The sequence below is a fragment of the Somniosus microcephalus genome, chromosome 19 (assembly GCF_052327205.1).
Source record: "Somniosus microcephalus isolate GS21.2 chromosome 19, FLI_Smic_1.0, whole genome shotgun sequence".
Classification (NCBI taxonomy): domain Eukaryota; kingdom Metazoa; phylum Chordata; class Chondrichthyes; order Squaliformes; family Somniosidae; genus Somniosus; species Somniosus microcephalus.
The window spans coordinates 82,129,137-82,153,911 of record NC_141005.1 but is presented as its reverse complement, the minus strand read 5'-3'; the positions used below and the strand labels follow the sequence as shown (position 1 = coordinate 82,153,911).

Sequence of the window (24,775 nt, the reverse complement as noted above, 5' to 3'; positions counted from 1 at the left end):
ACAGGTATTTTGTCCCTTTCCTCCACTGTGAAAACATATACAAAGTACTCGTTTAACAAGTCTGCCATTTCTTAATTGTCCATTATAGTATCACCTGCTTCTGTCTTTATTAGGCCCATATCCCGCTTACCACTTACCTCTTTCTCCTACATTCACAGAAACATTTGCTGTTAGCCTTGATATCCCTTGCAAGGTTTTGTTCAGATTTCCTTTTCGCATCTCTCATTACTTTCTTTGTATCCCTTTTGTTGCTTTTTATATCTCCCAGTTTGCTGTGGATTTCTATTTTTCCTTGCATTTGTGTGAGCCTCTTCCCTTTGCTTCATACTGTTTCTTACCTCATTTGTTGACCATGGTCGATTAACTATACAAGTGGAGCCTTTGCCTTTCAGGGGTATGTACTGGTGTGGTATTGCAGCAAATACTTTGAATACTTCCCACTGTCTGTGTGCAGGATCAGTCCGTATCCTTTGGGGGGGGGGTAATTTGCCATACTTCCACTCTTGAATTCACCTGAGCAGGTCACCTTGGCCCTGGTTAATGGAAGGGACCGAACGAATGACGATTTCCCAGGTACCAGGCTTACCAAAGAACTTACCCTGAGTGTAACCCAGCAGCAGGTTAGGATCAGTCTGTGATCCTCAGTTAACAGCACTGAGTCCTCCCCATCATCCAGCACCACACCCTTTCCCACAGCTATTACAGCCTTGATAGCAATCCCCATGTCGGCAAGGGATGGAGCCGTATCTGGGAAAAAGAAACACAATCATCAATTTTATCACCTCCTCTCCTGAAGGTGCTGACTGTGGAGTACAGATCTCTGGGGACCAGGAGTAAGTTACAGACTGGAATTTAATTGAGGGTTTTGGGGGGATAATACACAGAATAACAGATATCCGGGAGTGAGATACAGGCTGGAATCTAATCTAGGGGTTTGGGGTGTTTATATACAGAATAACAGATACTCGGAAGTGAGTTATATGCTGGAATCAAGGAATTGAAGAGATATTATAATTGACTAATTTAATGACACCCTTGGCCAGTAATCTGAGAGTTCATACAATGTCCTTTAGGGAAGGAAACCTGCCGTCCTTACCCAGTCTGGCCTACAAGACTCCAATCACACACCAACATGGTCGAGCCAAATGTCCTCCAAGGTAGCCCATCAATCCACTCAGTTGCATGAAACCACTAGCAGCAGTTCAAGGAGACGACCCACCGCCACCTTCTCAGGAGAACTAGGGATGTGCAATAAATGCCGACTGTGCCAGCGACGCCCGCATTCAGAAAATTAATTGATAAAGAAGTTGCATTGCTGCTTTATAAGGTATTGTTCTGACCCTATCTAGAATATTATGTGCAGTTTTAATACCTAAACACAGGCAGCCTTCCAGATTAGGCAGCACAGGGCAACCTGGATAGTGCCAGGAGTCGGGAATATTCGTACAGCACTGGAGAATGGACAAAATCCCACTCTGTCAGCCCAGATGTTTTCTTATCTACAAATCAGGTATGTGGAAGTCAAACATTAAAGAGTAGCCGAAGATCAAACTGCAGCTTCCATTAACTTCCAACATTTAACAAAGATCAGTGCGATAGCAAAATACTGCAGATGCTGAAAATCCGAAATAACAGAAAATGCTGGAAAAACTCAACAAAGATTTCCTGATTTGCAAAGTAACAGTAATTTGGCCGAGTGTGTGTGATACCGTTTATTTGTGAGGAGGAACCCTCACCGAATCTTCACCTACTCACTTCTACACAGTCTGCAGTACAGTAGGACTGAGGAACTACTGAACGGGCTGAAAGCTGTGGAATCTTTCTCTGCGTGGTCAAGGAGCCCTTCCCCAGAAACAAAATACACCAAAGTTTCACAATTAAAAAAGGCTCTCAATCATTGTACCTCAGCAGAGTCTGTACTCACCCGTTTAATCACAAGACACGCCCATGTACACTCTACCCCAGCACAGACTCTACCCACCCATTTAATCTCCTCCCAGTCCATGTACACTCTCCCCTATCATGGACTCTACCCACCCATTGAATCTCCTCCCACAGCCCATGTACACTCTCCCCTATCATGGACTCTACCCACCCATTGAATCTCCTCCCACAGCCCATGTACACTCTACCCTAACATGGACTCTACCCACCCATTTAATCTCCTCCCACAGCCCATGTACACTCTCCCCTATCATGGACTCTACCCACCCATTGAATCTCCTCCCACAGCCCATGTACACTCTACCCTAACATGGACTCTACCCACCCATTGAATCTCCTCCCACAGCCCATGTACACTCTACCCTAACATGGACTCTACCCACCCATTGAATCTCCTCCCACAGCCCATGTACACTCTCCCTTATCATGGACTCTACCCACTCATTTAATCTCCTCCCACAGCCCATGTACACTTTACCCCGGCACAGACTCTACCCACCCATTTAATCTCCTCCCACAGCCCATGTACACTCTCCCTTATCATGGACTCTACCCACTCATTTAATCTCCTCCCACAGCCCATGTACACTCTACCCCAGCACAGACTCTACCCACCCATTTAATCTCATCCCACAGTCCATGTACACTTTACCCTATCATGGACTCTACCCACTCATTTAATCTTCTCCTACAGCCCATGTACACTCTCCCTTATCATGGACTCTACCCACCCATTTAATCTCCTCCTACAGCCCAGGTACACTCTACCCCGGCACAGACTCTACCCACTCATTTAATCTTCTCCCACAGCCCATCACAGTCTCTACCCACCCATTTAATCTCCTCCCACAGTCCAAGTACACTCTACCCTATCACAGTCTCTACCCACCCATTTAATCTCCTCCCACAGTCCATGTACACTCTACCCCAGCACAGACTCTACCCACCCATTTAATCTCATCCCACAGTCCATGTACACTTTACCCTATCATGGACTCTACCCACTCATTTAATCTTCTCCTACAGCCCATGTACACTCTCCCTTATCATGGACTCTACCCACCCATTTAATCTCCTCCTACAGCCCAGGTACACTCTACCCCGGCACAGACTCTACCCACCCATTTAATCTCCTCCCACAGTCCAAGTACACTCTACCCTATCACAGTCTCTACCCACCCATTTAATCTCCTCCCACAGTCCAAGTACACTCAACCCTATCACAGACTCTACCCACCCATTTAATCTCCTCCCACAGCCCATGTACCCTCTATCCTATCACAGTCTCTCCCACCCATTTAATCTCCTCCCTCAGCCCATGTACCCTCTATCCTATCACAGTCTCTCCCACCCATTTAATCTCCTCCCACAGCCCAGGTACACTCTATCCTATCAAGGACTATGTCCACACATTTTATTTCCTGAGCCAAAGTTCTGTATAACTACTCCCTGAACCCCAAATGAAATCAAGAAAAACGTCCTGAGTATTCCTCGATCCTCATATCCCCACTGGTGAGCTTTGTACCTCTTCCCATGGCAATATCTTCGCACCACCACCAGCACAAGATTAGCACAGGGCAATAGTAGGAATGATAATGGCGGTGTAATCCTTACCTTGCCGCTCAGAGCAGGATCCCTGGGCCCCAGACAGAATGTTGAGGAGGAAGTGGCTAATGTTGCCCAGAGTGTCCATCAGATGACTGATGAATTGCTGCCACCTTGTTGTGAGGGGCTCCTGCCGCAGCGAGCTCAAGGTCTCTGGTACCTCTGTCAAACATTTCCTCAATCCCATTACCAAACCTGCCGGGCACAGTGAACATTTTCATCCAAAGCCCAATCCGAACCCATGCCAGCCCTCCCATCCAGCCCTCACACACTGTACCCGAGCACCGCGGTTTGTTGCCCCCATTTGTAACTGAGTACACCCTGAGGCACAGCCTCCCACCCCTCACCCTTGGTATGGAAGCTCACAGTACCGGTACTGTCTGTTCAACTCAGCCCCCTTCCGGAGCACACTGTGTGAAAATCAGTCCGGCTTCAGGGTATGAACTGCTGTGGGATGTGCTCAATGACTCGCCATTATCTCAATGCTGACACATTTAGTGGCTTCCCATCTCCCTGCCCACCCAACATCAGCCAATGACTGCAGGCTTTTCATGTTAACTGAAAGAGGAACACCGCAACCCTGGGAATTAAAACATTATCTGCTGAAACGAACGTCATGCCAATTTCAAAACAAATTCAAGCAAGGTCCCTTCCAAGCCAAGTAGGTGAAAGTCTCAAAATGTTACAGTCAGTAATCAGCAATTGTGGATATTACCAGCACAAACAATGAAGAGGAGGAAGGTGTGGGGAATTAATCTGCCCTAATATCATGCTATTAGAAACATAGAAATCTAGGAGCAGGAGTCAGCCATTCGGCCCTTCGAGCCTGCTTTGCCATTGAATATGATCATGGCTGATCCTCTATCTCAATACCATATTCCCACTCTCCCCCATACCCCTTGATGCCTTTTGTGTCTAGAAATCTATCTATCTCCTTCTTAAATATACTCAGTGACTTGGCCTCCACAGCCTTCTGAATTCCACAGGTTCACCACCCTGAGTGAAGACATTTCTCCTCATCTCAGTCCTAAATGTCCTACCCCGTATCCTGAGACTGTGACCCCTCATTCTAAACCCCCCAGCCAAGGGAAACATCCTCCCTGCATCCAGTCTGTCTAGCCCTGTCAGAATTTAATACGTTTCAATGAGATCCCCTCTCATTCTTCGAAACTCTAGTGAATACAGGCCTAGTCGACCCAATCTCTCCTCATACGACAGTCCTGCCATCCCAGGAATCAGTCTGGTGAACCTTCGCTGCACTCCCTCTATGGCAAGTATATCCTTTCTTAGGTAAGGAGACCAAAACTGCACACAGTACTCCAGGTGTGGTCTCACCAAGGCCCTGTACAACTGCAGCAAGACATCCTTGCTCCTGTACTCAAATTCTCTTGCAATGAAGGCCAACATATCATTTGCCTTCCTAACTGCTTGCTGCACCTGCATGTTTGCTTTCAGTGACTGTTGTACAAGGACACCCAGGTCCCTTTGTACATCAACATTTCCCAATCTAGCACCATTTAAATAATACTTTACCTTTCTGTTTTTCCTACCGAAGTGGATAACTTCACATTTATTCACGTTATACTGCATCTGCCATGTATTTGCCCACTCACTCAACTTGTCTAAATCACCTTAAAGCCTCTTTGCATCCTCCTCACAACTCACAATCCCTCCTCGTTTTGTGTCGTCAGCAAACTTGGAAATATTACCTTTGGTTCCCTCATCCAAATCATTGATATATATTGAGAATAGCTGGGGCCCAAGCACTGATCCCTGCGGTACCCCACTAGTCACCGCCTGCCACCCCGAAAAAGACCCATTTATTCCTACTCTCTGTTTCCTGTCCGTTAAACAATTTTCAATCCATGCCAATCCAATCCAATCCCATGTGCTTTAATTTTGCACACTAACCTCTTATGTGGGACTTTGTCAAAGGCCTTCTGAAAATCCAAATACACCACATCCACTGGTTCTCCCTTATCTATTCTACCAGTTACATCCTCAAAAAACTCTAGTCATGACAACCAATGCATCCACTATTTCCATGTACTCTGGGATGCAGATTATCAGGCCCTGGGGATTTATCTGCTTTCAGTCCCATTAATTTCTCCAGCACTATTTTTTTACTAATGCTAATTTCCTTTAATTCCTCCTTCTCACTAGACCCTTGGTTCCCTAACATTTCTGGGAAGTTATTTGTGTCCTCTTCCGTGAAGACAGAACCAAAGTATTTGTTTAATTGCTCAGCCATTTCCTTGTTCCCCATTATAAATTCTCCCGTTTCTGACTGTAAGGGACCTACATTTGTCTTCACTAATCTTTTTCTTTTTACATATTGTAGAAGCTTTTACAATCCGCTTTTATGTTCCTTGCAAGTTTACTCTCATACTCTATTTTTCCCCTCTCTTGCAGAATCTGGCCAGTAGGGAATATTGCCAGGGGGCCATGGCTTCACAGATTTCTCCCTGCACCCTGACCATAGGCATGGACAGGCCAGGCCCCAGGGTAACGGTCAGTGCCAGGCAGCTCCTTACCGTGCATTGGCTTGGAGCCTGCGGCCTGCAGGAGATCCACCTGAGCCACTTTGTACTGCTCCTCCAACAGCTGATGTAAGTAGGCTACAAAGTTCAATGGTTGGGAGCACGCCTCGACAGTGGCCTCCCCCGGAGCACCAACACGCTGCAGGACCGAAACATCAGACCTGGGAGAAAGGACGTGGAGGAAAGGATAGCGTGAAGTGAGCAGGCTCTCTGACTTACTGAAACACTCTCTGCAAAACCAATGAGCAAACATTTGTTCACTCACAAAGCGATGGTATAATTCACCGACAACAGACCCTCCCCACAGGATCGACGGTCTCTCAGTGTGAGGACCCTCCCCTCACTCACAGGATCGACTCTCTCAGTGAGGACCCTCCCCTCACTCACAGGATCGACTCTCTCAGTGAGGACCCTCCCCTCACTCACAGGATCGACTCTCTCAGTGAGGACCCTCCCCTCACTCACAGGATCGACTCTCTCAGTGAGGACCCTCCCCTCACTCACAGGATCGACTCTCTCAGTGAGGACCCTCCCCTCACTCACAGGATCGACTCTCTCAGTGTGAGGACCCTCCCCTCACTCACAGGATCGACTCTCTCTCAGTGTGAGGACCCTCCCCTCACTCACAGGATCGACTCTCTCAGTGTGAGGACCCTCCCCTCACTCACAGGATCGACTCTCTCAGTGAGGACCCTCTCCTCACTCACAGGATCGACTCTCTCAGTGTGAGGACCCTCCCCTCACTCACAGGATCGACTCTCTCTCAGTGTGAGGACCCTCCCCTCACTCACAGGATCGACTCTCTCAGTGTGAGGACCCTCCCCTCACTCACAGGATCGACACTCTCAGTGAGGAACCTCCCCACACTCACAGGATCGACTCTCTCTCAGTGTGGGGACCCTCCCCTCACTCAGGATCGACGGTCTCTCAGTGTGAGGACCCTCCCTCACTCACAGGATCGACTCTCTCTCAGTGTGAGGACCCTCCCCTCACTCACAGGATCGACTCTCTCTCAGTGAGGACCCTCCCCTCACTCAGGATCGACTCTCTCTCAGTGTGAGGACCCTCCCCTCACTCAGGATCGACTCTCTCTCAGTGTGAGGACCCTCCCCTCACTCACAGGATCGAATCTCTCAGTGAGGACCCTCCCCACACTCAGGATCGACGGTCTCTCAGTGTGGGGACCCTCCCCTCACTCACAGGATCGACTCTCTCAGTGAGGACCCTCCCCTCACTCACAGGATCGACTCTCTCTCAGTGTGAGGACCCTCATTCACTCACAGGATCGACTCTCTCTCAGTGTGAGGACCCTCATTCACTCACAGGATCGACTCTCTCTCAGTGTGAGGACCCTCCCCTCACTCACAGGATCGACTCTCTCAGTGTGAGGACCCTCCCTCACTCACAGGATCGACTCTCTCAGTGTGAGGACCCTCCCCTCACTCACAGGATCGACTCTCTCTCAGTGTGAGGACCCTCCCCTCACTCACAGGATCGACTCTCTCTCAGTGTGAGGACCCTCCCTCACTCACAGGATCGACTCTCTCTCAGTGTGAGGACCCTCCCCTCACTCACAGGATCGACTCTCTCTCAGTGTGAGGACCCTCCCCTCACTCACAGGATGGGGATGGGGAGGGGGGAGGTGGGGAATAGGGTGGGGTGAGGTGGAGTTGATAGCCTGTCGGTTATTATGTTCACTTTCAGGGGCCCCACTCCATCTCTCGTTTTTCTTTTTCTCTTAATATATCGTAAAACGTTTTATTATTCTTCTTCAATTCTCTTGCTGTATTCAGTTCAAAATTTGTGTTTGCCATTTTGATGCCCTTTTTAACTCCTGGTTTGCCTTTTTGTATGGATTCGATCTTCTGTGACATAGACAGACTGGTGAAATGGTAGATGCAATTTAATGCGGAGAAGTGCTACATTTTGGTCGGAAGACTGAGGAGAAGCAATATGAACTAAATGGTACAATATTAAAGGGGGTGCCGGAACAGGGGGACCTGGGGTTGTATGTACACAAATCATTGAAGGTGGCAGGATTAGTTGAGAAGGCTGTTTAAAAAAAACATGAGATCCTTGGCTTTATAAATAGAGGCAGAGAGTACAAGAGCAAGGCAGTTATGCTAAACCTTTATAAAACACTGGTTAGGCCTCAGCTGGATATTGTGTCCAATTCTGGGCACCGCACTTTAGGAAGGATGTCAAGGCCTTGGAGAGGGTGCGGAGGAGATTTACTAGAATGGTACCGGGGATGAGGGACTTCAGTTAGATGGAGAGACTGGAGAAGCTGGAATTGTTCTCCTTGGAGCAGAGAAGGTAATGAGGAGATTTGATAGCGGTGTTCAAAATCATGAATGGTTTTGATAGAGTAAATCATAGAATCATAGAAATGTACAGCACAGGAGGAGGCCATTCGGCCCATCTTGTCCGTGCCGGCAGACAAAGAGCTCTCCACCCTAATCCCACTGTCCAGCTCTTGGTCCGTAGCCCTGTGGGTTACGGCACTTCAAGTGCATATCCAAGTACTTATTAAATGTGATGAGGGTCTCTGCCTCTACCACCCTTTCAAGCAGTGAGTTCCAGGCCCCCACCGCCCTCTGGCTGAAAACATTTCTCCTCAAATCCCCTCTAAACCTCCAACCAATTACTTTAAATCTCTGCCCCCTGGTTATCGACCCCTCTGCTAAGGGAAATAGGTCGTTCCTATGTAGGCCTCATAACTTTATAATAAATAAGGAGAAACTGTTTCCAGTGGCAGAAGGGTCGGTAACCAGGGGACACAGATTGAAGGTCATTGGCAAAAGAACCAGAGGCGACATCAGGAAAAAAAATGTACACAGCAAATTGTAGTGATCTGGAATGCACTGCCCGAAAGGGCGGCGGAAGCAGTTTCAATAGTTTCATTCAAAAGGGAATTGGGTAAATACTTCAAAAGGAAAAACTTGCAGGGCTCTGGGAAAAGAACGAGGGATGGAACTAATTGGATAGTTCTTTCAAAGGCCAGCAGGGGGTCGATGGGCTGAATGACCTCCGTCTGTGCTGTATGAGTTTCCGTCACGGCCTTAAAAACTGTTTTTTCTTCTTTGTGAGTTGCTTGGTTGGCCCATTCCACCAGGCAGGAGTTTGGTGCCTTTGCTTTATATTGCTCCATTGCATTTAGAATCACCTCCTTGAAGGAAGTCCACAGTTGTCCCACTCTCGAGCCATAATCACACCTGCCAGGCCCACTCTGACGAGATTTCTCTTTTCCTGTTCCAAAGTGGGCCTCGAACCCAGGATCCCTCCTCCCGCCTCCAATCCCACCCAATCATTACCAACAGTCACCCCAAAACATGTGCGAACATCTGCCCATCCCCCAATCAGGAACTAACATCTCCCACCCCTCACCTCCCCATTAATACCGATGAAGACACTCCCCAGTACTCACTGTGTGATGTTAAATACTAACTTTTGAAGAGCTGTTTTCACCATCAGGGCCCCAGCCTCGGCCTCGGACACCCTGGGACTACACAACATCCTCAGAGCCTGCTCCAACAGACCTGCAGCCAGCGGCTGGGGTAGGGGTAGCGGCAGGTACCTCACCAGCAGTTTGGCAGCTAGCTCCCGGATCTGGAACAAAAGGAGCAGTATCAGGTGAACATCAGTGAAGGAATGAATGGAGAAGAGGGTAGGAATGACTAGTGATAGGCTGACATCCTCAACCACACTGTCAACTGAAGCTGGACAGAATGCTGCTGCCTGGTGAGAGACTGAGACACAGACCGGGAATAAACCCCCCGGTGAGAGACGGAAACACAGACCGGGAATAAACCCCCCGGTGAGAGACTGAGACACAGACCGGGAATAAACCCCCGGTGAGAGACTGAGACACAGACCGGCAATAAACCCCCCGGTGAGAGACTGAGACACAGACCGGCAATAAACCCCCCGGTGAGAGACTGAGACACAAACCGGGAATAAACCCCCCAGTGAGAGACTGAGACACAGACCGGGAATAAGCCCCCCGGTGAGAGACTGAGACACGGACCGGGAATAAACCCCCCGGTGAGAGACTGAGACACAGACCGGGAATAAACCCCCCGGTGAGGGACTGAGCCACAGACCGGGAATAAACCCCCCGGTGAGAGACTGAGACACAGACCGGGAATAAACCCCCCGGTGAGAGACTGAGACACAGACCGGGAATAAACCCCCCGGTGAGAGACTGGATCACAGACCGGGAATAAACCCCCCGGTGAGAGACTGAGACACAGACCGGGAATAAACCCCCCGGTGAGAGACTGAGACACAGACCGGGAATAAGCCCCCCGGTGAGAGACTGAGACACGGACCGGGAATAAACCCCCCGGTGAGAGACTGAGACACAGACCGGGAATAAACCCCCCGGTGAGGGACTGAGCCACAGACCGGGAATAAACCCCCCGGTGAGAGACTGAGACACAGACCGGGAATAAACCCCCCGGTGAGAGACTGAGACACAGACCGGGAATAAACCCCCCGGTGAGAGACTGAGACACAGATCGGGAATAAACCCCCCGGTGAGGGACTGAGACACAGACCGGGAATAAACCCCCCGGTGAGAGACTGAGACACAGACCGGGAATAAACCCCCCGGTGAGGGACTGAGACACAGACCGGGAATAAACCCCCCGGTGAGAGACTGAGACACAGACCGGGAATAAACCCCCCGGTGAGAGACTGAGACACAGACCGGGAATAAACCCCCCGGTGAGAGACTGAGACACAGATCGGGAATAAACCCCCCGGTGAGAGACTGAGACACAGGCCGGGAATAAACCCCCCGGTGAGAGACTGAGACACAGATCGGGAATAAAACCCCCGGTGAGGGACTGAGACACAGACCGGGAATAAACCCCCCGGTGAGAGACAGAGACACAGACCGGGAATAAACCCCCCGGTGAGAGACTGAGACACAGACCGGGAATAAACCCCCCGGTGAGAGACTGAGACACAGACCGGGAATAAACCCCCCGGTGAGAGACTGAGACACAGACCGGGAATAAACCCCCCGGTGAGAGACTGAGACACAAACCGGGAATAAACCCCCCGGTGAGAGACTGAGACACAGACCGGGAATAAACCCCCCGGTGAGAGACTGAGACACGGACCGGGAATAAACCCCCCGGTGAGAGACTGAGACACGGACCGGGAATAAACCCCCCGGTGAGAGACTGAGACACAGACCGGGAATAAACCCCCCGGTGAGAGACTGGATCACAGACCGGGAATAAACCCCCCGGTGAGAGACTGAGACACAAACCGGGAATAAACCCCCCGGTGAGAGACTGAGACACAGATCGGGAATAAACCCCCCGGTGAGAGACTGAGACACAGACCGGGAATAAACCCCCTGGTGAGAGACTGAGACACAGACCGGGAATAAACCCCCCGGTGAGAGACAGAGACACAGACCGGGAATAAACCCCCCGGTGAGGGACTGAGACACAGACCGGGAATAAACCCCCCGGTGAGAGACTGAGACACAGACCGGGAATAAACCCCCCGGTGAGAGACAGAGACACAGACCGGGAATAAACCCCCCGGTGAGAGACTGAGACACAGACCGGGAATAAACCCCCCGGTGAGAGACTGAGACACAAACCGGGAATAAAACCCCCGGTGAGAGACTGAGACACAGACCGGGAATAAACCCCCCGGTGAGGGACTGAGACACAGACCGGGAATAAACCCCCCGGTGAGAGACGTAGACACAGATCGGGAATAAAACCCCCCGGTGAGAGACTGAGACACGGACCGGGAATAAACCCCCCAGTGAGAGACTGAGACACGGACCGGGAATAAACCCCCCGGTGAGAGACTGGATCACAGACCGGGAATAAACCCCCCGGTGAGAGACTGAGACACGGACCGGGAATAAACCCCCCGGTGAGAGATGGAGACACAGACCGGGAATAAACCCCCCGGTGAGAGACTGAGACACGGACCGGGAATAAACCCCCCGGTGAGAGACTGGATCACAGACCGGGAATAAACCCCCCGGTGAGAGACTGAGACACAGACCGGGAATATACCCCCCGGTGAGAGACTGAGACACAAACCGGGAATAAACCCCCCGGTGAGAGACTGAGACAGACCGGGAATAAACCCCCCGGTGAGAGACTGAGACACAAACCGGGAATAAACCCCCCGGTGAGGGACTGAGACACAGACCGGGAATAAACCCCCCGGTGAGAGACGGAGACACAGACCGGGAATAAACCCCCCGGTGAGAGACTGAGACACAGACCGGGAATAAACCCCCCTGGTGAGAGACTGAGACACAGACCGGGAATAAACCCCCCGGTGAGAGACTGAGACACAGACTGGGAATAAACCCCCCGGTGAGAGACTGAGACACAGACCGGGAATAAACCCCCCGGTGAGAGACTGAGACACAGACCGGGAATAAACCCCCGGTGAGAGACTGAGACACGGACCAGGAATAAACCCCCCCGGTGAGAAACTGAGACACAGACCGGGAATAAACCCCCCAGTGAGAGAGTGGATCACAGACCGGGAATAAATCCCCCGGTGAGAGACTGAGACACAGACCGGGAATAAACCCCCCGGTGAGGGACTGAGACACAGACCGGGAATAAAGCCACCAGTGAGGGACTGAGACACAGACCGGGAATAAACCCCCCGGTGAGAGACAGACACAGACCGGGAATAAACCCCCCGGTGAGGGACTGAGACACAGACCGGGAATAAACCCCCCGGTGAGAGACTGAGACACGGACCGGGAATAAACCCCCCGGTGAGAGACTGAGACACAGACCGGGAATAAACCCCCCGGTGAGAGACGTAGACACAGATCGGGAATAAACCCCCCGGTGAGAGACTGAGACACAGACCGGGAATAAACCCCCCGGTGAGAGAGTGGATCACAGACCGGGAAGAAACCCCCCGGTGAGAGACTGAGACACAGACCGGGAATAAACCCCCCGGTGAGGGACTGAGACACAGACCGGGAATAAGCCCCCCGGTGAGAGACTGAGACACGGACCGGGAATAAACCCCCCGGTGAGAGACTGAGACACAGACCGGGAATAAACCCCCCGGTGAGAGACTGAGACACAGACCGGGAATAAACCCCCCGGTGAGAGACTGAGACACAGATCGGGAATAAACCCCCCGGTGAGAGACTGAGACACAGATCGGGAATAAACCCCCCGGTGAGAGACTGAGACACAGACCGGGAATAAACCCCCCGGTGAGAGACTGAGACACAGATCGGGAATAAACCCCCCGGTGAGAGAGTGGATCACAGACCGGGAAGAAACCCCCCGGTGAGAGACTGAGACACAGATCGGGAATAAACCCCCCGGTGAGAGACTGAGACACAGATCGGGAATAAACCCCCCGGTGAGAGACTGAGACACAGACCGGGAATAAACCCCCCGGTGAGAGACTGAGACACAGACCGGGAATAAACCCCCCGGTGAGAGAGTGGATCACAGACCGGGAAGAAACCCCCCGGTGAGAGACTGAGACACAGACCGGGAATAAACCCCCCGGTGAGGGACTGAGACACAGACCGGGAATAAGCCCCCCGGTGAGAGACTGAGACACGGACCGGGAATAAACCCCCCGGTGAGAGACTGAGACACAGACCGGGAATAAACCCCCCGGTGAGAGACTGAGACACAGACCGGGAATAAACCCCCCGGTGAGAGACTGAGACACAGATCGGGAATAAACCCCCCGGTGAGGGACTGAGACACAGACCGGGAATAAACCCCCCGGTGAGAGACTGAGACACAGACCGGGAATAAACCCCCCGGTGAGGGACTGAGACACAGACCGGGAATAAACCCCCCGGTGAGAGACTGAGACACAGACCGGGAATAAACCCCCCGGTGAGAGACTGAGACACAGACCGGGAATAAACCCCCCGGTGAGAGACTGAGACACAGATCGGGAATAAACCCCCCGGTGAGAGACTGAGACACAGACCGGGAATAAACCCCCCGGTGAGAGACTGAGACACAGATCGGGAATAAAACCCCCGGTGAGGGACTGAGACACAGACCGGGAATAAACCCCCCGGTGAGAGACAGAGACACAGACCGGGAATAAACCCCCCGGTGAGAGACTGAGACACAGACCGGGAATAAACCCCCCGGTGAGAGACTGAGACACAGACCGGGAATAAACCCCCCGGTGAGAGACTGAGACACAGACCGGGAATAAACCCCCCGGTGAGAGACTGAGACACAAACCGGGAATAAACCCCCCGGTGAGAGACTGAGACACAGACCGGGAATAAACCCCCCGGTGAGAGACTGAGACACGGACCGGGAATAAACCCCCCGGTGAGAGACTGAGACACGGACCGGGAATAAACCCCCCGGTGAGAGACTGAGACACAGACCGGGAATAAACCCCCCGGTGAGAGACTGGATCACAGACCGGGAATAAACCCCCCGGTGAGAGACTGAGACACAAACCGGGAATAAACCCCCCGGTGAGAGACTGAGACACAGATCGGGAATAAACCCCCCGGTGAGAGACTGAGACACAGACCGGGAATAAACCCCCTGGTGAGAGACTGAGACACAGACCGGGAATAAACCCCCCGGTGAGAGACAGAGACACAGACCGGGAATAAACCCCCCGGTGAGGGACTGAGACACAGACCGGGAATAAACCCCCCGGTGAGAGACTGAGACACAGACCGGGAATAAACCCCCCGGTGAGAGACAGAGACACAGACCGGGAATAAACCCCCCGGTGAGAGACTGAGACACAGACCGGGAATAAACCCCCCGGTGAGAGACTGAGACACAAACCGGGAATAAAACCCCCGGTGAGAGACTGAGACACAGACCGGGAATAAACCCCCCGGTGAGGGACTGAGACACAGACCGGGAATAAACCCCCCGGTGAGAGACGTAGACACAGATCGGGAATAAAACCCCCCGGTGAGAGACTGAGACACGGACCGGGAATAAACCCCCCAGTGAGAGACTGAGACACGGACCGGGAATAAACCCCCCGGTGAGAGACTGGATCACAGACCGGGAATAAACCCCCCGGTGAGAGACTGAGACACGGACCGGGAATAAACCCCCCGGTGAGAGATGGAGACACAGACCGGGAATAAACCCCCCGGTGAGAGACTGAGACACGGACCGGGAATAAACCCCCCGGTGAGAGACTGGATCACAGACCGGGAATAAACCCCCCGGTGAGAGACTGAGACACAGACCGGGAATATACCCCCCGGTGAGAGACTGAGACACAAACCGGGAATAAACCCCCCGGTGAGAGACTGAGACAGACCGGGAATAAACCCCCCGGTGAGAGACTGAGACACAAACCGGGAATAAACCCCCCGGTGAGGGACTGAGACACAGACCGGGAATAAACCCCCCGGTGAGAGACGGAGACACAGACCGGGAATAAACCCCCCGGTGAGAGACTGAGACACAGACCGGGAATAAACCCCCCTGGTGAGAGACTGAGACACAGACCGGGAATAAACCCCCCGGTGAGAGACTGAGACACAGACTGGGAATAAACCCCCCGGTGAGAGACTGAGACACAGACCGGGAATAAACCCCCCGGTGAGAGACTGAGACACAGACCGGGAATAAACCCCCGGTGAGAGACTGAGACACGGACCAGGAATAAACCCCCCCGGTGAGAAACTGAGACACAGACCGGGAATAAACCCCCCAGTGAGAGAGTGGATCACAGACCGGGAATAAATCCCCCGGTGAGAGACTGAGACACAGACCGGGAATAAACCCCCCGGTGAGGGACTGAGACACAGACCGGGAATAAAGCCACCAGTGAGGGACTGAGACACAGACCGGGAATAAACCCCCCGGTGAGAGACAGACACAGACCGGGAATAAACCCCCCGGTGAGGGACTGAGACACAGACCGGGAATAAACCCCCCGGTGAGAGACTGAGACACGGACCGGGAATAAACCCCCCGGTGAGAGACTGAGACACAGACCGGGAATAAACCCCCCGGTGAGAGACGTAGACACAGATCGGGAATAAACCCCCCGGTGAGAGACTGAGACACAGACCGGGAATAAACCCCCCGGTGAGAGAGTGGATCACAGACCGGGAAGAAACCCCCCGGTGAGAGACTGAGACACAGACCGGGAATAAACCCCCCGGTGAGGGACTGAGACACAGACCGGGAATAAACATCCCGGTGAGGGACTGAGACACAGACCGGGAATAAACCCCCCGGTGAGAGACAGACACAGACCGGGAATAAACCCCCCGGTGAGGGACTGAGACACAGACCGGGAATAAACCCCCGGTGAGAGACTGAGACACAGACCGGGAATAAACCCCCGGTGAGAGACTGAGACACGGACCGGGAATAAACCCTCCGGTGAGGGACTGAGACACAGACCGGGAATAAACCCCCCGGTGAGAGACTGAGACACGGACCGGGAATAAACCCCCCGGTGAGAGATTGGGACACAGACCGGGAATAAACCCCCCGGTGAGAGACTGAGACACGGACCGGGAATAAACCCCCCGGTGAGAGATTGGGACACAGACCAGGAATAAACCCCCCGGTGAGGGACTGAGACAGACCGGGAATAAACCCCCCGGTGAGAGACTGAGACACAGACCGGGAATAAACCCCCCGGTGAGAGACTGAGACACAGACCGGGAATAAACCCCCCGGTGAGAGACTGAGACACGGACCAGGAATAAACCCCCCGGTGAGAGACTGAGACACAGACCGGGAATAAACCCCCCGGTGAGAGACTGGGACACAGACCGGGAATAAACCCCCCGGTGAGAGACTGAGACCCAGACCGGGAATAAACCCCCCGGTGAGAGACTGAGACACAGACCGGGAATAAACCTCCCGGAGAGGGACTGAGACACAGACCGGGAATAAACCCCCCGGTGAGAGACTGAGACACAGACCGGGAATCAACCCCCCGGTGAGAGACAGACACAGACCGGGAATAAACCCCCCGGTGAGGGACTGAGACACAGACCGGGAATCAACCCCCCGGTGAGGGACTGAGACACCGACCGGGAATAAACCCCCCGGTGAGAGTGTGGATCACAGACCGGGAATAAATCCCCCCGGTGAGAGACTGAGACACAGACCAGGAATAAACCCCCCGGTGAGGGACTGAGACAGACCGGGAATAAACCCCACGGTGAGAGACTGAGACACAGACCGGGAATAAACCCCCCGGTGAGAGTGTGGATCACAGACCGGGAATAAACCCCCCGGTGAGAGACTGAGACACAGACCGGGAATAAACCCCCCGGTGAGAGACTGAGACACGGACCGGGATTAAACCCCCCGGTGAGAGACTGAGACAGACCGGGAATAAACCCCCGGTGAGAGACTGAGACACAGACCGGGAATAAACCCCCCGGTGAGAGACTGGGACACAGACCGGGAATAAACACCCCGGTGAGGTACGGAGACACAGACCGGGAATAAACCCCCCGGTGAGAGACTGAGACACAGACCGGGAATAAACCCCCCGGTGAGAGACTGAGACACAGACCGGGAGTAAACCCCCCGGTGAGGGACTGAGACACAGACCGGGAATAAACCCCCCGGTGAGAGACTGGGACACAGACCGGGAATAAACCCCCCGGTGAGAGACTGAGACACAGACCTGGAATAAACCCCCCGGTGAGAGAGTGGATCACAGACCGGGAATAAACCCCCCGGTGAGGGACTGAGACAGACCGGGAATAAACCCCCCGGTGAGAGACTGAGACACAGACCGGGAATAAACCCCCCGGTGAGGGACTGAGACACAAACTGGGAATAAACACCCCGGTGAGGGACTGAGACACAAACTGGGAATAAACCCCCCGGTGAGAGACTGAGACACAGACCGGGAATAAACCCCCCGGTGAGAGACTGAGACACAAACTGGGAATAAACCCCCCGGTGAGAGACTGAGACACAGACCGGGAATAAACCCCCCGGTGAGGGACTGAGACACAGACCGGGAATAAACCCCCCGGTGAGAGACTGAGACACAGGCTGGGAATAAACCCCCCGGTGAGGGACTGAGACTCAGACCGGGAATAAACCCCCCGGTGAGAGACTGAGACACAGACCGGGAATAAACCCCCCGGTGAGAGACTGAGACACAGACCGGGAATAAACCCCCCGGTGAGAATGTGAGACACAGACCGGGAATAAACCCCCCGGTGAGAGACTGAGACACAGACCGGGAATAAACCCCCCGGTGAGAGACAGAGACACAGACCGGGAATAAACCCCCCGGTGAGAGACTGAGACACAGACCGGGAATAAACCCCCCGGTGAGAGACTGGATCACAGACCGGGAATAAACCCCCCGGTGAGAGACTGAGACACAAACCGGGAATAAACCCCCCGGTGAGAGACTGAGACACAGATCGGGAATAAACCCCCCGGTGAGAGACTGAGACACAGACCGGGAATAAACCCCCCGGTGAGAGACAGAGACACAGACCGGGAATAAACCCCCCGGTGAGGGACTGAGACACAGACCGGGAATAAACCCCCCGGTGAGAGACTGAGACACAGACCGGGAATAAACCCCCCGGTGAGAGACAGAGACACAGACCGGGAATAAACCCCCCGGTGAGAGACTGAGACACAAACCGGGAATAAAACCCCCGGTGAGAGACTGAGACACAGACCGGGAATAAACCCCCCGGTGAGGGACTGAGACACAGACCGGGAATAAACCCCCCGGTGAGAGACGTAGACACAGATCGGGAATAAAACCCCCCGGTGAGAGACTGAGACACGGACCGGGAATAAACCCCCCAGTGAGAGACTGAGACACGGACCGGGAATAAACCCCCCGGTGAGAGACTGGATCACAGACCGGGAATAAACCCCCCGGTGAGAGACTGAGACACGGACCGGGAATAAACCCCCCGGTGAGAGACGGAGACACAGACCGGGAATAAACCCCCCGGTGAGAGACTGAGACACGGACCGGGAATAAACCCCCCGGTGAGAGACTGAGACAGACCGGGAATAAACCCCCCGGTGAGAGACTGAGACACAAACCGGGAATAAACCCCCCGGTGAGGGACTGAGACACAGACCGGGAATAAACCCCCCGGTGAGAGACGGAGACACAGACCGGGAATAAACCCCCCGGTGAGAGACTGAGACACAGACCGGGAATAAACCCCCCTGGTGAGAGACTGAGACACAGACCGGGAATAAACCCCCCGGTGAGAGACTGAGACACAGACCGGGAATAAACCCCCGGTGAGAGACTGAGACACGGACCAGGAATAAACCCCCCGGTGAGAGACTGAGACACAGACCGGGAATAAACCCCCCGGTGAGAGACTGAGACACAGACCGGGAATAAACCCCCCGGTGAGAGACTGAGACACAGACCGGGAATAAACCCCCCGGTGAGAGACTGAGACACAGACCGGGAATAAACCCCCCGGTGAGAGACTGAGACACAGACCGGGAATAAACCCCCGGTGAGAGACTGAGACACAGACCGGGAATAAACCCCCCGGTGAGAGACTGAGACACAGACCGGGAATAAACCCCCCGGTGAGAGACAGACACAGACCGGGAATAAAACCCCCGGTGAGAGACTGGGACACAGACCGGGAATAAACCCCCGGTGAGAGACTGAGACACAGACCGGGAATAAACCCCCCGGTGAGAGACTGGGACACAGACCGGGAATAAACCCCCCGGTGAGGGACTGAGACACAGACCGGGAATAAACCCCCCGGTGAGAGACTGGGACACAGACCGGGAATAAACCCCCCGGTGAGAGACTGAGACACAGACCTGGAATAAACCCCCCGGTGAGAGAGTGGATCACAGACCGGGAATAAACCCCCCGGTGAGAGACTGAGACACAGACCGGGAATAAACCCCCCGGTGAGAGACTGAGACACAGACCGGGAATAAACCCCCGGTGAGAGACTGAGACACGGACCAGGAATAAACCCCCCCGGTGAGAGACTGAGACACAGACCGGGAATAAACCCCCGGTGAGAGACTGAGACACAGACCGGGAATAAACCCCCCGGTGAGAGACTGAGACACAGACCGGGAATAAACCCCCCGGTGAGAGACAGACACAGACCGGGAATAAACCCCCCGGTGAGAGACTGAGACACAGACCGGGAATAAACCCCCCGGTGAGAGACTGAGACACAGACCGGGAATAAACCCCCCGGTGAGAGACTGAGACACAGACCGGGAATAAACCCCCCGGTGAGAGACTGAGACACAGACCGGGAATAAACCCCCCGGTGAGGGACTGAGACACAGACCGGGAATAAACCCCCCGGTGAGAGACTGAGACACGGACCGGGAATAAACCCCCCGGTGAGAGACTGGGACACAGACCGGGAATAAACCCCCCGGTGAGAGACAGGGACACAGACCGGGAATAAACCCCCGGTGAGAGACTGAGACACAGACCGGGAATAAACCCCCCGGTGAGAGACTGGGACACAGACCGGGAATAAACCCCCCGGTGAGGTACGGAGACACAGACCGGGAATAAACCCCCCGGTGAGAGACTGAGACACAGACCGGGAATAAACCCCCCGGTGAGAGACTGAGACACAGACCGGGAGTAAACCCCCCGGTGAGGGACTGAGACACAGACCGGGAATAAACCCCCCGGTGAGAAACTGGGACACAGACCGGGAATAAACCCCCCGGTGAGAGACTGAGACACAGACCTGGAATAAACCCCCCGGTGAGAGAGTGGATCACAGACCGGGAATAAACCCCCCGGTGAGAGACTGAGACACAGACCGGGAATAAACCCCCCGGTGAGAGACTGAGACACAGACCGGGAATAAACCCCCCGGTGAGGGACTGAGACACAGACCGGGAATAAAACCCCCGGTGAGGGACTGAGACAGACCGGGAATAAACCCCCCGGTGAGAGACTGAGACACAAACCGGGAATAAAACCCCCGGTGAGAGACTGAGACACAGACCGGGAATAAACCCCCCGGTGAGGGACTGAGACACAGACCGGGAATAAACCCCCCGGTGAGAGACGTAGACACAGATCGGGAATAAAACCCCCCGGTGAGAGACTGAGACACGGACCGGGAATAAACCCCCCAGTGAGAGACTGAGACACGGACCGGGAATAAACCCCCCGGTGAGAGACTGGATCACAGACCGGGAATAAACCCCCCGGTGAGAGACTGAGACACGGACCGGGAATAAACCCCCCGGTGAGAGACGGAGACACAGACCGGGAATAAACCCCCCGGTGAGAGACTGAGACACGGACCGGGAATAAACCCCCCGGTGAGAGACTGGATCACAGACCGGGAATAAACCCCCCGGTGAGAGACTGAGACACAGACCGGGAATAAACCCCCCGGTGAGAGACTGAGACAGACCGGGAATAAACCCCCCGGTGAGAGACTGAGACACAAACCGGGAATAAACCCCCCGGTGAGGGACTGAGACACAGACCGGGAATAAACCCCCCGGTGAGAGACGGAGACACAGACCGGGAATAAACCCCCCGGTGAGAGACTGAGACACAGACCGGGAATAAACCCCCCTGGTGAGAGACTGAGACACAGACCGGGAATAAACCCCCCGGTGAGAGACTGAGACACAGACCGGGAATAAACCCCCGGTGAGAGACTGAGACACGGACCAGGAATAAACCCCCCCGGTGAGAGACTGAGACACAGACCGGGAATAAACCCCCCGGTGAGAGACGGAGACACAGACCGGGAATAAACCCCCCGGTGAGAGACTGAGACACAGACCGGGAATAAACCCCCGGTGAGAGACTGAGACACAGACCGGGAATAAACCCCCCGGTGAGAGACTGAGACACAGACCGGGAATAAACCCCCCGGTGAGAGACAGACACAGACCGGGAATAAACCCCCCGGTGAGAGACTGGGACACAGACCGGGAATAAACCCCCGGTGAGAGACTGAGACACAGACCGGGAATAAACCCCCCGGTGAGAGACTGGGACACAGACCGGGAATAAACCCCCCGGTGAGAGACTGGGACACAGACCGGGAATAAACCCCCGGTGAGAGACTGGGACACAGACCGGGAATAAACCCCCGGTGAGAGACTGAGACACAGACCGGGAATAAAACCCCCGGTGAGAGACTGGGACACAGACCGGGAATAAACCCCCGGTGAGAGACTGAGACACAGACCGGGAATAAACCCCCCGGTGAGAGACTGGGACACAGACCGGGAATAAACCCCCCGGTGAGGGACTGAGACACAGACCGGGAATAAACCCCCCGGTGAGAGACTGGGACACAGACCGGGAATAAACCCCCCGGTGAGAGACTGGGACACAGACCGGGAATAAACCCCCCGGTGAGAGACTGAGACACAGACCTGGAATAAACCCCCCGGTGAGAGAGTGGATCACAGACCGGGAATAAACCCCCCGGTGAGAGACTGAGACACAGACCTGGAATAAACCCCCCGGTGAGAGAGTGGATCACAGACCGGGAATAAACCCCCCGGTGAGAGACTGAGACACAGACCGGGAATAAACCCCCCGGTGAGAGACTGAGACACAGACCGGGAATAAACCCCCGGTGAGAGACTGAGACACGGACCAGGAATAAACCCCCCCGGTGAGAGACTGAGACACAGACCGGGAATAAACCCCCGGTGAGAGACTGAGACACAGACCGGGAATAAACCCCCCGGTGAGAGACTGAGACACAGACCGGGAATAAACCCCCCGGTGAGAGACAGACACAGACCGGGAATAAAACCCCCGGTGAGAGACTGGGACACAGACCGGGAATAAACCCCCGGTGAGAGACTGAGACACAGACCGGGAATAAACCCCCCGGTGAGAGACTGGGACACAGACCGGGAATAAACCCCCCGGTGAGGTACGGAGACACAGACCGGGAATAAACCCCCCGGTGAGAGACTGAGACACAGACCGGGAATAAACCCCCCGGTGAGAGACTGAGACACAGACCGGGAGTAAACCCCCCGGTGAGGGACTGAGACACAGACCGGGAATAAACCCCCCGGTGAGAGACTGGGACACAGACCGGGAATAAACCCCCCGGTGAGAGACTGAGACACAGACCTGGAATAAACCCCCCGGTGAGAGAGTGGATCACAGACCGGGAATAAACCCCCCGGTGAGAGACTGAGACACAGACCGGGAATAAACCCCCCGGTGAGAGACTGAGACACAGACCGGGAATAAACCCCCCGGTGAGGGACTGAGACACAGACCGGGAATAAAACCCCCGGTGAGGGACTGAGACAGACCGGGAATAAACCCCCCGGTGAGAGACTGAGACACAGACCGGGAATAAACCCCCCGGTGAGGGACTGAGACACAAACTGGGAATAAACCCCCCGGTGAGAGACTGAGACACAGACCGGGAATAAACCCCCCGGTGAGAGACTGAGACACAAACTGGGAATAAACCCCCCGGTGAGAGACTGAGACACAGACCGGGAATAAACCCCCCGGTGAGAGACTGAGACACAGACCGGGAATAAACCCCCCGGTGAGGGACTGAGACACAGACCGGGAATAAACCCCCCGGTGAGAGACTGAGACACAGGCTGGGAATAAACCCCCCGGTGAGGGACTGAGACACAGACCGGGAATAAACCCCCCGGTGAGAGACTGAGACACAGACCGGGAATAAACCCCCCGGTGAGAGACTGAGACACAGACCGGGAATAAACCCCCCGGTGAGAGTGTGAGACACAGACCGGGAATAAACCCCCCGGTGAGAGACTGAGACACAGACCGGGAATAAACCCCCCGGTGAGAGACAGAGACACAGACCGGGAATAAACCCCCCGGTGAGAGACTGAGACACAGACCGGGAATAAACCCCCCGGTGAGAGACTGGATCACAGACCGGGAATAAACCCCCCGGTGAGAGACTGAGACACAAACCGGGAATAAACCCCCCGGTGAGAGACTGAGACACAGATCGGGAATAAACCCCCCGGTGAGAGACTGAGACACAGACCGGGAATAAACCCCCTTGTGAGAGACTGAGACACAGACCGGGAATAAACCCCCCGGTGAGAGACAGAGACACAGACCGGGAATAAACCCCCCGGTGAGGGACTGAGACACAGACCGGGAATAAACCCCCCGGTGAGAGACTGGGACACAGACCGGGAATAAACACCCCGGTGAGGTACGGAGACACAGACCGGGAATAAACCCCCCGGTGAGAGACTGAGACACAGACCGGGAATAAACCCCCCGGTGAGAGACTGAGACACAGACCGGGAGTAAACCCCCCGGTGAGAGACTGGGACACAGACCGGGAATAAACCCCCCGGTGAGAGACTGAGACACAGACCTGGAATAAACCCCCCGGTGAGAGAGTGGATCACAGACCGGGAATAAACCCCCCGGTGAGGGACTGAGACAGACCGGGAATAAACCCCCCGGTGAGAGACTGAGACACAGACCGGGAATAAACCCCCCGGTGAGGGACTGAGACACAAACTGGGAATAAACCCCCCGGTGAGAGACTGAGACACAGACCGGGAATAAACCCCCCGGTGAGAGACTGAGACACAAACTGGGAATAAACCCCCCGGTGAGAGACTGAGACACAGACCGGGAATAAACCCCCCGGTGAGAGACTGAGACACAGACCGGGAATAAACCCCCCGGTGAGGGACTGAGACACA

The 24,775-nt window shown here is 54.2% G+C and overlaps 1 protein-coding gene across 1 annotated transcript in view; it reads right to left on the bottom strand.

Moving 5' to 3' along the window:
• The window catches only part of LOC147104957 (tRNA (32-2'-O)-methyltransferase regulator THADA), a 194,390-nt gene that overhangs the window by 74,059 nt on the left and 95,556 nt on the right, over positions 1–24,775 (bottom strand). The window contains 4 exon segments of the mRNA XM_085962123.1: positions 599–747; positions 3,559–3,744; positions 6,084–6,250; positions 9,538–9,698. Coding sequence (XP_085818249.1) covers positions 599–747; positions 3,559–3,744; positions 6,084–6,250; positions 9,538–9,698 — 663 coding nt within the window.